Source organism: Oncorhynchus mykiss, chromosome 19 (assembly GCF_013265735.2).
Source record: "Oncorhynchus mykiss isolate Arlee chromosome 19, USDA_OmykA_1.1, whole genome shotgun sequence".
Lineage (NCBI taxonomy): Eukaryota > Metazoa > Chordata > Actinopteri > Salmoniformes > Salmonidae > Oncorhynchus > Oncorhynchus mykiss.
The window spans coordinates 67,011,117-67,024,358 of record NC_048583.1 but is presented as its reverse complement, the minus strand read 5'-3'; the positions used below and the strand labels follow the sequence as shown (position 1 = coordinate 67,024,358).

General features: G+C 45.7%; 1 protein-coding gene across 7 annotated transcripts in view; it reads right to left on the bottom strand.

Moving 5' to 3' along the window:
• The window catches only part of jade1 (jade family PHD finger 1), an 86,240-nt gene that overhangs the window by 63,216 nt on the left and 9,782 nt on the right, over positions 1-13,242 (bottom strand). For 5 of the 7 annotated variants that reach the window (XM_036955450.1, XM_036955447.1, XM_036955449.1 and 2 more), the window contains exons 3-5: positions 11,635-11,699; positions 11,452-11,505; positions 9,176-9,333 (exon numbers count right to left, since the gene is read on the bottom strand). In XM_036955450.1, coding sequence (XP_036811345.1) covers positions 9,176-9,333; positions 11,452-11,505; positions 11,635-11,699 — 277 coding nt within the window. The remainder of the gene's footprint in view (positions 1-9,175; positions 9,334-11,451; positions 11,506-11,634; positions 11,700-13,242) is intronic. The other 2 variants (XM_036955453.1, XM_036955448.1) reach the window with 1 other exon arrangement.

Here is a 13,242-nt window from a genome sequence, read left to right as displayed (position 1 = left end):
GTTAGATATGACTAGAGAGCAGAGATGGTTAGATATGACTAGAGAACAGAGATGGTCAGATATGACTAGAGAACAGAGATGGTCAGATATGATTAGAGAACAGAGATGGTCAGATATGACTCGAGAACAGAGATATGACTAGAGAACAGAGATGGTTAGATATGACTAGAGAACAGAGATATGACTAGAGAACAGAGATGGTTAGATATGACTAGAGAACAGAGATGGTCAGATATGACTAGAGAACAGAGATATGACTAGAGAACAGAGATAGTTAGATATGACTAGAGAGCAGAAATGGTTAGATATGACTAGAGAGCAGAGATGGTTAGATATGACTAGAGAGCAGAGATGGTTAGATATGACTAGAGAGCAGAGATGGTTAGATATGACTAGAGAGCAGAGATGGTTAGCTATGACTAGAGAGCAGAGATGGTTAGATATGACTAGAGAACAGAGATGGTCAGATATGACTAGAGAACAGAGATGGTTAGATATGACTAGAGAGCAGAGACAGTTAGATATGACTAGAGAACAGAGATGGTCAGATATGACTAGAGAACAGAGATATGACTAGAGAGCAGAGATGGTTAGATATGACTAGAGAGCAGAGACAGTTAGATATGACTAGAGAACAGAGATAGTTAGATATGACTAGAGAGCAGAGATGGTTAGATATGACTAGAGAACAGAGATGGTTAGATATGACTAGAGAACAGAGATGGTTAGATATGACTAGAGAGCAGAGACAGTTAGATATGACTAGAGAACAGAGATGGTTAGATATGACTAGAGAACAGAGATGGTTAGATATGACTAGAGAGCAGAGACAGTTAGATATGACTAGAGAACAGAGATGGTTAGATATGACTAGAGAGCAGAGACAGTTAGATATGACTAGAGAACAGAGACAGTTAGATATGACTAGAGAACAGAGATGGTTAGATATGACTAGAGAGCAGAGATGGTTAGATATGACTAGAGAGCAGAGATGGTTAGATATGACTAGAGAACAGAGATATGACTAGAGAGCAGAGATGGTTAGATATGACTAGAGAACAGAGATATGACTAGAGAGCAGAGATGGTTAGATATGACTAGAGAACAGAGATAGTTATACATAAACTCAGCAAAAAAGAAACGTCCTCTCATTGTCAACTGTGTTTATTTTCAGCAAACTTAATGTGTAAATATTTGTATGAACATAACAAGATTCAACAACAGACATAAACTGAACAAGTTCCACAGACATGTGACTAATAGAAATTGAATAATGTGTCCCTGAACAAGGGGGGGGGTCAAAATCAAAAGTAACAGTCAGTATCTGTTGTGGCCACCAGCTGCATTAAGTACTGCAGTGCATCTCCTCCTCATGAACTGCACCAGATTTGACAGTTCTTGCTGTGAGATGTTACCTCACTCTTCCACCAAGGGACCTGCAAGTTCCCAGACATTTCTGGGGCGGGGGGGGGAATGGCCCTAGCCCTCACCCTCCGATCCAACAGGTCTGGTGAGGTCCTGCCTTACAACAAGCCCTCAGTCCAGCCTCTCTCAGCCTATTGAGGACAGTCTGAGCACTGATGGAGGGATTGTGCGTTCCTGGTGTAACTCGGGCAGTTGTTGTTTCCATCCTGTACCTGTCCTGCAGGTGCGATGTTCGGATGTAGCGGTCCTGTGCAGGTATTGTTACGCGTGGTCTGCCACTGCGAGGACGATCAGCTGTCCGTCCTGTCTCCCTGTAGCGCTGTCTAAGGCGTCTCACAGTACGGACATTGCAATTTATTGCCCTGGCCACATCTGCAGTCCTCATGCCTCCTTGCAGCATGCCTAAGGCACGTTCACGCAGATGAGCAGGGTCTCTGGACATCTTTCTTTTAGTATTTTTTCAGAGTCAGTAGAAAGGCCTCTTTAGTGTCCTACGTTTTCATAACTGTGACCTTAATTTCCTACCGTCTGTAAGCTGTTAGTGTCTTAACAACCGTTTCACAGGTGCATGTTCATTAAATGTTTATGGTTCACCGAACAAGCATGGGACAGTGTTTAAACCTTTTACAATGAAGATCTGTGAAGTTATTTGGAATTTTATGAATCATCTTTGAAAGAAAGGGTCCTGAAAAAGGGACGTTTCTTTTTTTTGCTGACTTTATATATCAATGAATTGGTGAGGGCACTAGAAAAGTCTGCAGCACCCAGCCTCACCCTACTAGAATCTGAAGTCAAATGTCTACTGTTTGCTGATGATCTGGTGCTTCTGTCACCAACCAAGGAGGGCCTACAGCAGCACCTAGATCTTCTGCACAGATTCTGCCAGACCTGGGCCTTGACAGTAAATCTCAGTAAGACCAGGACCACAAATACAAAGTCCATCTAGACACCGTTGCCCTAGAGCACACAAAAAAACTATACATACCTTGGCCTAAACATCAGTGCCACAGGTAACTTCCACAAAGCTGTGAACGAACTGAGAGACAAGGCAAGGGCATTCTATGCCATCAAAAGGAACATCAAATTCGACATACCAATTAGGATCTGGCTAAAAATACTTGAATCAGTTATAGAACCCACTGCACTTTATGGTTGTGAGGTCTGGGGTCCGCTCACCAACCAAGACTTCACAAAATGGGACAAACACCAAATTGAGACTCTGCATGCAGAATTCTGCAAAAATATCCTCCGTGTACAACAAAGAACACCAAATGATGCAGAGCAGAATTAGGCCGATACCCACTAATTATCAAAATCCAGAAAAGAGTTGTTAAATTCTACAACCACCTGAAAGGAAGCGATGCCCAAACCTTCCATAACAAAGCCATCAACTACAGAGAGATGAACCTGGAGAAGAGTCCCCTAAGCAAGCTGGTCCTGGGGCTCTGTTCACAAACACACCCCACAGAGCCCCAGGACAGCAACACAATTAGACCCAACTAAATCATGAGAAAACAAAAAGATAATTACTTGACACATTGGAAAGAATTAACAAAAAAACATAAAACTAGAATACCTGACCACTGTGACTGACCCAAACTTAAGGAAAGCTTTGACTATGTACAGAATCAGTGAGCATAGCCTTAGCCTGTCTTCTCTTGAGAGCCAGGTCTGCCTATGTGCTCACTGCCCACAAAATTAGGTGGAAACTGAGCTGCACTTCCTAACCTCCTGCCCAATGTATGACCATATTAGAGACACATATATCCCTCAGATTACACAGATCCACAAAGAATGCGAAAAGAAACATACATTCACGTACATATTACCTCAATTAACTAAACTAACCGGTGCCCCCGTACATTGACTATGTACCGGTACCGCCTGTATAAAGCCTCGCTTCTGTTATTTTCACTGTCATTTTACGGTTATTTTTATTTTGTATTTCTTTACTTACCTATTGTTTAAATTGCCCTGCTTGTAAGCATTTCACTGTAAGGTCCACCTGTTGTATTCGGCACACGTGACAAATAAACTTTGATTTGGTCAGGCCCCAGAACTACAACCACTACTGTTAGCTGTGTAACCTGGTCAGGCCCCAACCACTACTGTTAGCTGTGTAACCTGGTCAGGCCCCAACCAGAACTACAACCACTACTGTTAGCTGTGTAACCTGGTCAGGCCCCAACCACTACTGTTAGCTGTGTAACCTGGTCAGGCCCCAACCACTACTGTTAGCTGTGTAACCTGGTCAGGCCCCAACCACTACTGTTAGCTGTGTAACCTGGTCAGGCCCCAACCACTACTGTTAGCTGTGTAACCTGGTCAGGTCCCAGAACTACAACCACTACTGTTAGCCGTGTAACCTGGTCAGGCCCCAACCACTACTGTTAGATGTGTAACCTGGTCAGGCCCCAACCACTACTGTTAGCTGTGTAACCTGGTCAGGTCCCAGAACTATAACCACTACTGTTAGCTGTGTAACCTGGTCAGGCCCCAACCACTACTGTTAGCTGTGTAACCTGGTCAGGCCCCAACCACTACTGTTAGCTGTGTAACCTGGTCAGGCCCCAACCACTACTGTTAGCTGTGTAACCTGGTCAGGCCCCAACCACTACTGTTAGCTGTGTAACCTGGTCATTTCCCAACCACTACTGTTAGACGTGTAACCTGGTCAGGCCCCAACCACTACTGTTAGCTGTGTAACCTGGTCAGGCCCCAACCACTACTGTTAGCTGTGTAACCTGGTCAGGCCCCAACCACTACTGTTAGCTGTGTAACCTGGTCATTTCCCAACCACTACTGTTAGATGTGTAACCTGGTCAGGCCCCAACCACTACTGTTAGCTGTGTAACCTGGTCAGGTCCCAGAACTACAACCACTACTGTTAGCTGTGTAACCTGGTCAGGCCCCAACCACTACTGTTAGCTGTGTAACCTGGTCAGGTCCCAGAACTACAACCACTACTGGCTACTATTTCTCCTCTTCCTGTTAATACACGCTCATGTCCTGTAACCTCAAAGACTTGGAATCAACCTTGTCCACATAGTTTCAGTGGGTAAAAGAGGGAAATGTTAGAGCTGTACATATCCACGACTAGAGTAGCTGACTGTAGTAATACAGGAACCTGGTTACACTACTATGTGCTTGTGTTGTAAAAAACACTGACAAGCTAATTGTCTTCAGCTATTCAAACAAAACAGAGGCATGGCAGTGCCACTCATAGTCTAGTTATACCAAGAGCCTTAGGAAACCCCTTAAAACACAATAAAACAATACTAAATAAACCAGGGCAATTTATCTGCAGGTGAAGGTGTTTATGTTGGCCATAATGGATACAGAATAAAATGGATTTACACCACAATTCAGAAAATAATGCCTCATCTACAAAATGCATATTTACATGTGATTTGTCCTCCATCAAATGGTAGTATGGCAGCCATATTGGATTTTGGACCCCAAAGATAAACCTGTGGTGGACCCTTGACTAAATTGCAAGAGTAGTAGCTAAAGATACAAAACTCTTTAAGGAACCTTGGACCCCAAAATGTCATTTTGATGTCTGAGCCCACTTGTTTTCCTTAGTGACGATTACAATAGCTACAACATAGAAAAAACATGTTTACTGTGTGTATTCTTGTCAGACAGGACCATAAACCACTGAATGAGAGAACATTTGACTTGGAAAGTTGTCTATTAATCAGCTAACACAAAGTAAAGCGTATATTCATTATAAATATTCATAGTTGCTATATTCCCCTGTTGTATCTGTTTCCAGGTCTATGTTTCATAGATGCATTAAGATATTATAATGCTGTTTGTTTGTTGTATGTAGTGCAGACAACTTCTATTCCACATTTTAGCAATATCACAGCATGTAAGATTGGGTTACATGAGTTTGTGGCCCATCCTCCTTCCTGCCAGGCATATTCTGCACTTTTTCAGTTAAAGGGGTGTGTCACAATATTGATCAATTTAATCTCTTTTACAGTAAAACACTTTTACACAACCATCAAATGGGAGACATTAGGGATGTGCTGCTGCTCCAGTTTCAACTGTTCTGCCTTATTATTATTTGACCATGCTGGTCATTTATGAACATCTTGGCCATGTTCTGTTATAATCTCCACCCGGCACAGCCAGAAGAGGACTGGCCACCCCACATAGCCTGGTTCCTCTCTATGTTTCTACCTAGGTTTTGGCCTTTCTAGGGAGTTTTTCCTAGCCACCGTGCTTCAACACCTGCATTGCTTGCTGTTTGGGGTTTTAGGCTGGGTTTCTGTACAGCACTTTGAGATATCAGATGATGTACGAAGGGCTATATAAATACATTTGATTTGATTTGGATGTGAAAAAACATAGTTGTGTTTTGTTCTACCTCGGGTAGGAGTATCTCTAATGTAGGGCCTTGCCACTAGACTACTACATGCCCTACATGTCCTACCGGTCTACAGGTTGAGGGATGGTGTTTAGGCTACATGTCCTACCGGGCTACAGGTTGAGGGATGGTGTTTAGGCTACATGTCCTACTGGGCTACAGGCTGAGGGATGGTGTTTAGGCTACATGTCCTACTGGGCTACAGGTTGAGGGATGGTGTTTAGGCTACATGTCCTACTGGGCTACATGTCTTACCGGGCTACATGTCTTACCGGGCTACAGGTTGAGGGATGGTGTTTAGGCTACATGTCCTACAGGGCTACATGTCTTACCGGGCTACATGTTTTACCGGGCTACAGGTTGAGGGATGGTGTTTAGGCTACATGTCCTACAGGGCTACATGTCCTACCGGCCTACAGGCTACATGTCCTACCAGGCTGCAGGATGGTGTTTAGGCTACATGTCCTACCAGGCTGCAGGCTGAGGGATGGTGTTTAGGCTACATGTCCTACCTACCGGTCTACAGTCTACATGTCCTACCGGGCTACACGTCCTACAGGGCTACAGACTACATGTCCTACAGGCTACATGTCCTACCGGGCTACATGGGCTACAGACTACATGTCCTACCAGGCTACATGTAATACCAGGCTACATGTCCTGCAGGCTACATGTCCTACCGGGCTACATGTCCTACCGGGCTATATGTCCTACCGGGCTACACGTCCTACAGGGCTACAGACTACATGTCCTACCGGGCTACATGGGCTACAGACTACATGTCCTACCAGGCTACATGTAATACCAGGCTACATGTCCTACAAGTCCTACAGGCTACATGTCCTGCAGGCTACATGTCCTACCGGGCTACAAGCTACATGTCCTACAGGGCAACATGTCCTACCAGGTTACATGTCCTACCGGTCTACAGGCTACATGTCCTACCGGTCAACAGGCTACATGTCCTACAGGCTACATGTCCTACTGGGCTACATGTCTTACAGGGCTACATGTCTTACTGGGCTACAGGCTACATGTCTTACCGGGCTACATGTCTTACCGGGCTACATGTCTTACTGGGCTACAGGCTACATGTCTTACCAGGCTACATGTCTTACTGGGCTACAGGCTACATGTCTTACTGGGCTACAGGCTACATGTCTTACTGGGCTACAGGCTACATGTCTTACCGGGCTACATGTCTTACCGGGCTACATGTCTTACCGGGCTACATGTCTTACAAGGGCTACAGGTTGAGGGATGGTGTTTAGGCTACATGTCCTACAGGGCTACAGGTTGAGGGATGGTGTTTAGGCTACATGTCCTACTGGGCTACAGGCTGAGGGATGGTGTTTAGGCTACATGTCTTACCGGGCTGCTACATGTTGAGGGATGGTGTTTAGGCTACATGTCCTACAGGGCTACAGGCTGAGGGATGGTGTTTAGGCTACATGTCCTACAGTGCTACATGTCCTACCGGCCTACAGGCTACATGTCCTACCAGGCTACAGGATGGTGTTTAGGCTACATGTCCTACCAGGCTGCAGGCTGAGGGATGGTGTTTAGGCTACATGTCCTACCTACCGGTCTACAGTCTACATGTCCTACCGGGCTACACGTCCTACAGGGTTACAGACTACATGTCCTACCGGGCTACATGGGCTACAGACTACATGTCCTACCAGGCTACATGTAATACCAGGCTACATGCTACATGTCCTACCGGGCTATACGTCCTACCGGGCTACACGTCCTACAGGGCTACAGACTACATGTCCAACCAGGCTACATGTAATACCAGGCTACATGTCCTACAAGTCCTACAGGCTACATGTCCTGCAGGCTACATGTCCTACCGGGCTACATGCTACATGTCCTACCGGTCTAAAGGCTACATGTCCTACCGGTCTACTGGCTACATGTCCTACCGGTCTACAGGCTACATGTCCTACCGGGCTACACGTCCTACCGGTCTACAGGCTACACGTCCTACCGGTCTACAGGCTACACGTCCTACCGGGCTACAGGCTACACGTCCTACAGGCTACACATCCTACCGGGCTACAGGCTACACGTCTTACCGGGCTACATGTTTTACCGGGTTACAGGCTACATGTCCTACCGGGCTACAGGCTACATGTCCTACCGGGCTACAGGCTACATGTCCTACCGGGCTACAGGCTACATGTCCTACCGGGCTACATGTCCTACCGGGCTACAGGCTACATGATCTACCGGGCTACAGGCTACATGTCCTACCGGGCTACATGTCCTACCGGGCTACAGGCTACATGTCCTACCGGGCTACATGTCCTACATGTCCTACCGGGCTACATGTCCTACCGGGCTACAGGCTACATGTCCTACCGGTCTACAGGCTACATGTCCTACCGGGCTACACGTCCTACCGGTCTACAGGCTACACGTCCTACCGGTCTACAGGCTACACGTCCTACCGGGCTACAGGCTACACGTCCTACAGGCTACACATCCTACCGGGCTACAGGCTACACGTCTTACCGGGCTACATGTTTTACCGGGTTACAGGCTACATGTCCTACCGGGCTACAGGCTAAATGTCCTACCGGGCTACATGTCCTACCGGGCTACAGGCTACATGTCCTACCGGGCTACATGTCCTACCGGGCTACAGACTACATGATCTACCGGGCTACAGGCTACATGTCCTACCGGGCTACATGTCCTACCGGGCTACATGTCCTACCGGGCTACAGGCTACATGTCCTACCGGGCTACATGTCCTACATGTCCTACATGTAGGACATGTAGCCTATGTAGGACATGTCCTACTGGGCTCCAGGCTACACGTCCTACCGGGCTACATGTCCTACCGGGCTACAGGCTACACGTCTTACCGGGCTACATGTCCTACCGGGCTACAGGCTACATGTCCTACCGGGCTACAGGCTACATGGCCTACCGGGCTACAGGCTACATGGCCTACCGGGCTACAGGCTACATGTCCTACCGGGCTACATGCTACATGTCCTACCGGGCTACATGTCCTACCGGGCTACATGTCCTACCGGGCTACAGGCTACACGTCCTACCGGGCTACATGTCCTACCGGGCTACAGGCTACATGTCCTACCAGGCTACAGGCTACATGTCCTACATAGGCTACATGTCCTACATGTCCTACTGGGCTCCAGGCTACACGTCTTACCGGGCTACAGGCTACACGTCTTACCGGGCTACAGGCTACATGTCTTACTGGGCTACAGGCTACACGTCTTACCGGGCTACAGGCTACATGTCTTACTGGGCTACAGGCTACATGTCTTACCGGGCTACAGGCTACATGTCTTACTGGGCTACATGTCCTACTGGGCTACAGGCTGCATGTCTTACCGGGCTACAGGCTGGGGGATGGTGTGAGGACTGACAGGGACCTGGACTCCCTTCTCCCACTCCTGTCTCCAGGGGTCGGCCAGGACGTAGTAATCCTCAGGGTTCAGTTGGTACGTGTCATGGAGCTTCATGGCCGTGATGAAGTCTGTCCTGAACACCTGCACAACACAGGGACACAGACCAGACACTCACTTAATACCTGGGACACAGACAGATCACTCACTAACTGGGACATAGAGACACAAACAGATCACTCACTAACTGGGACATAGAGACACAGAGAGATCACTCACTAACTGGGACAGAGACACAGACAGATCACTCACTAACTGGGACAGAGACACAGAGAGATCACTCACTAACTGGGACAGAGACACAGACAGATCACTCACTAACTGGGACAGAGACACAGACAGATCACTCACTAACTGGGACAGAGACACAGACAGATCACTCACTAAATAATTGATGAGTGTAGGGTAGGATAGGAGCGAGTCGTGTTCTTTCGACCAAATGATTGAAACATTTTTAAACATGTATTTGTTCATATATTGACACACCCTGTGTTTTAATAAACTGTATGCACTGAGCTTGTCTGATTCTTTAAGCGCACTGTTTGATTAAATAATTAACACACACAAATTACTCTAGAATGAGTACGAGATCGATTTGATTGTGTAGGGCCGGGCTCAGACATGCTGCGCTGTGTTAAAAAAAAAGACTGTGACTGTAACTAGCACCTGTTGTCTGTCTCCTCTCTGCCGCAGCGACCACCACAGAACATCAGAGTTTATTGCGCTCACTCTCTCAGGCTTGTTGCTGAAGCTGCAACATAATCACAGCCATTTCTGATTGAAAAGTTGTTACCGAAAACCCTCATTTGTTTAGGAATAACATTCCCTATTCCCTCAACCCTTGCTCTCTCCATGTGAAACATGTATGTATCACATGCACGTGATCAATAGCCTATCATAATCAAATCAATACATTGGTTATAACAAACTCTGAACACCGTAACAGCAAAATGGACTCAACAGGCAAATGTTTACTGGTTGCTCAGGAGGGAAAGAGAAAGTCAGATGTGTGGAAGACATTTGACTTAGTTGTGGAAACTACTGGAGATCCAGACAAAGGAGGGTAAAGGAGCAGGCCTCCAGCTCCATGGTGGTTCTACAAGGCTGCTATAAGGAGGAGATCCAGACAAAGGAGGGTAAAGGAGCAGGCCTCCAGCTCCATGGTGGTTCTACAAGGCTGATATAAGGAGGAGATCCAGACAAAGGAGGGTGAAGGAGCAGTGCTGTGAGAGTATTGTGTGTGCCAAACAGATGCTGTCAGATTACAATATTATTTCTGACCATTTGGAACAGTGGAAAAACTATAGTGATGCACCGATATGACATTTTTGGACGATACCGATATCCGTTATTTTCCTCGCCAAAAACACTGATTTAAAATGTAGCAGCCATTTACGCATATGGTTAAATAGATAACACAAACACATGGACACAGTAGTCTAAGGCACTGCATCTTAATGCAAGAGGTGTCACTACAGTCCCTGGTTCAAATCCAGGCTGTATCACATCCAGCCGTGATTGGGAGTCCCATAGGGCGGCGCACAATTGGCCCAGCGTCGTCCGGGTTTGGCCGGGGTAGGCCGTCATTGTAAATAAGAATGTGTTCTCAACTGACTTGCCTAGTTAAATAAAGGTTACACACACACTGACCAAAAAGTTATTTTGTTGGCATTTATGCATGTCCACATTACCAGTAAAACATAATCAAAAACTATTTATTTCACTTACTTGCTGTGCTGTTTCGTTGTTCAGTCGTTTCATTCTCAACCAGGATGTCTATGAAAAGGCGTTTGGGTCTTTGCGTGTCAAAAAAGCTTGTTGACAGGACCTGAATATGGCTGCACGTCACATAATTTAACGCGTTCATCATTTTATCGACTGTGAATTTAGCCACATTTATTGTCAACGTGTGTGTATTAAACACCATTTCAGAATTGGATCCCTCTCTTTCTAAAGAATTGGTATATCGCCTACCCCACGATGGACACTATAGACTCACCGTCTCCCGCATTGGCCCGTTGTACAACTAAATAATTTACTGTCTCAACTGTTTTGGGGAACAAGCGTCATAAAGTAAAATGATGTAACAGGTGAAACTAAGAAGGCAATCTGCTTCATCTCCCTAACGTATTGTACAAGTTGACTGCAGGTATTAACTTACTAAAAAACGGATAGTTTTGATGATATGAAAAAAAACTATACCATTGCCTTCTCCAAATAACCCGGTATACGATATATATGGTCTACTTCCCAAGCCTAAAATAGGGACATAGACAAACAGATCATTAAATAACTGGGACATAGACAGACGACATTCATCAGCACACTGCAACAAGCAGACAGAAGCTGGGTGAGGGGTTAGGTGTTAAGGGTGGGGTGACTTACTTCTGAGGGCTTCTTCCAATTGGCTCTCCTGGGTTGAGAATGTTGGGACCAGGAAGTGGAGTTACCTTAAAGATGACAGAGAAAAGACATCAGACTTCAGTCATCTCAATTATCTGACATTTCCTTACTTGTAGGCCAGTGGCAAGGCCCTACATTAGAGATACTCCTACCCGAGGTAGAACAAAACACAACTATGTTTTTTCACATCCCTAATGTCTCCCATTTGATGGTTGTGTAAAAGTGTTTTACTGTAAAAGAGATTAAATTAATCAATATTGTGACACACCCCTTTAACTGAAAAAGTGCAGAATATGCCTGGCAGGAAGGAGGATGGGCCACAAACTCATGTAACCCAATCTTACATGCTGTGATATTGCTAAAATGTGGAATAGAAGTTGTCTGCACTACATACAAACAGCATTATAATATCTTAATGCATCTAGGAAACATAGACCTGGAAACAGATACAACAGGGGAATATAGCAACTATGAATATTTATGAAGTAGGGATGTTAACCGGTTAGCCACCGGAAAAACATTTGACCTGTCATGCTTATCAGTAAAAATGTGCATCATTTTGTGGAATTAAATTGGCACGTGTATTTTCATTAGTCGTCATGCATTTTATTAAATCACACACACACAGCATACAGACTAGTTAGAGAGGAATAGTCTACCACCTGTCAGACAGCACCAGAGAAGCTCCTCAATGTCTGTAGACTACTGGAGTGAAACCTGTTTTTGTAAGGCCAGTCATTGGTCAGCCCAGTCACTGCATAACAAATAACAATTCTAAATGCAACTGCGTGTTAACTTGTGGCCACGATTTAAAAATAAGCTATTTTAATTTCTCAATCTCAACTCGTAAAGTGCGCCACCCTATTGCCATTCAGCTGCATAGGGTATAGTCTGCCTATAATACAATGTGAGCTGGAGACAGTACAATGTAACGTGAGCTGGAGACAGTATAATGTAATGTGGAGACAATATAATGTAATGTGAGCTGGAGGCAGTACAATGTAACGTGAGCTGGAGGCAGTACAATGTACCGTGGAGACAGTACAATGTACCGTGGAGACAGTACAATGTACCGTGGAGACAGTACAATGTACCGTGGAGACAGTACAATGTACCGTGGAGACAGTACAATGTACCGTGGAGACAGTACAATGTACCGTGGAGACAGTACAATGTACCGTGGAGACAGTACAATGTACCGTGGAGACAGTACAATGTACCGTGGAGGCAGTACAATGTAACGTGGAGGCAGTACAATGTAACGTGGAGGCAGTACAATGTAACGTGGAGGCAGTACAATGTAACGTGGAGGCAGTACAATGTAACGTGGAGGCAGTACAATGTAACGTGGAGGCAGTACAATGTAACGTGGAGGCAGTACAATGTAACGTGGAAGCAGTCTAATGTAATGTGAGCTGGAGGCAGTATAATGTAATGTGAGCTGGAGGCAGTATAATGTAACGTGAGCTGGAGGCAGTATAATGTAGAGGCAGTATAATGTAACGTGAGCTGGAGGCAGTATAATGTAGAGGCAGTATAATGTAACGTGGAGGCAGTATAATGTAACGTGAGCTGGAGACAGTATAACGT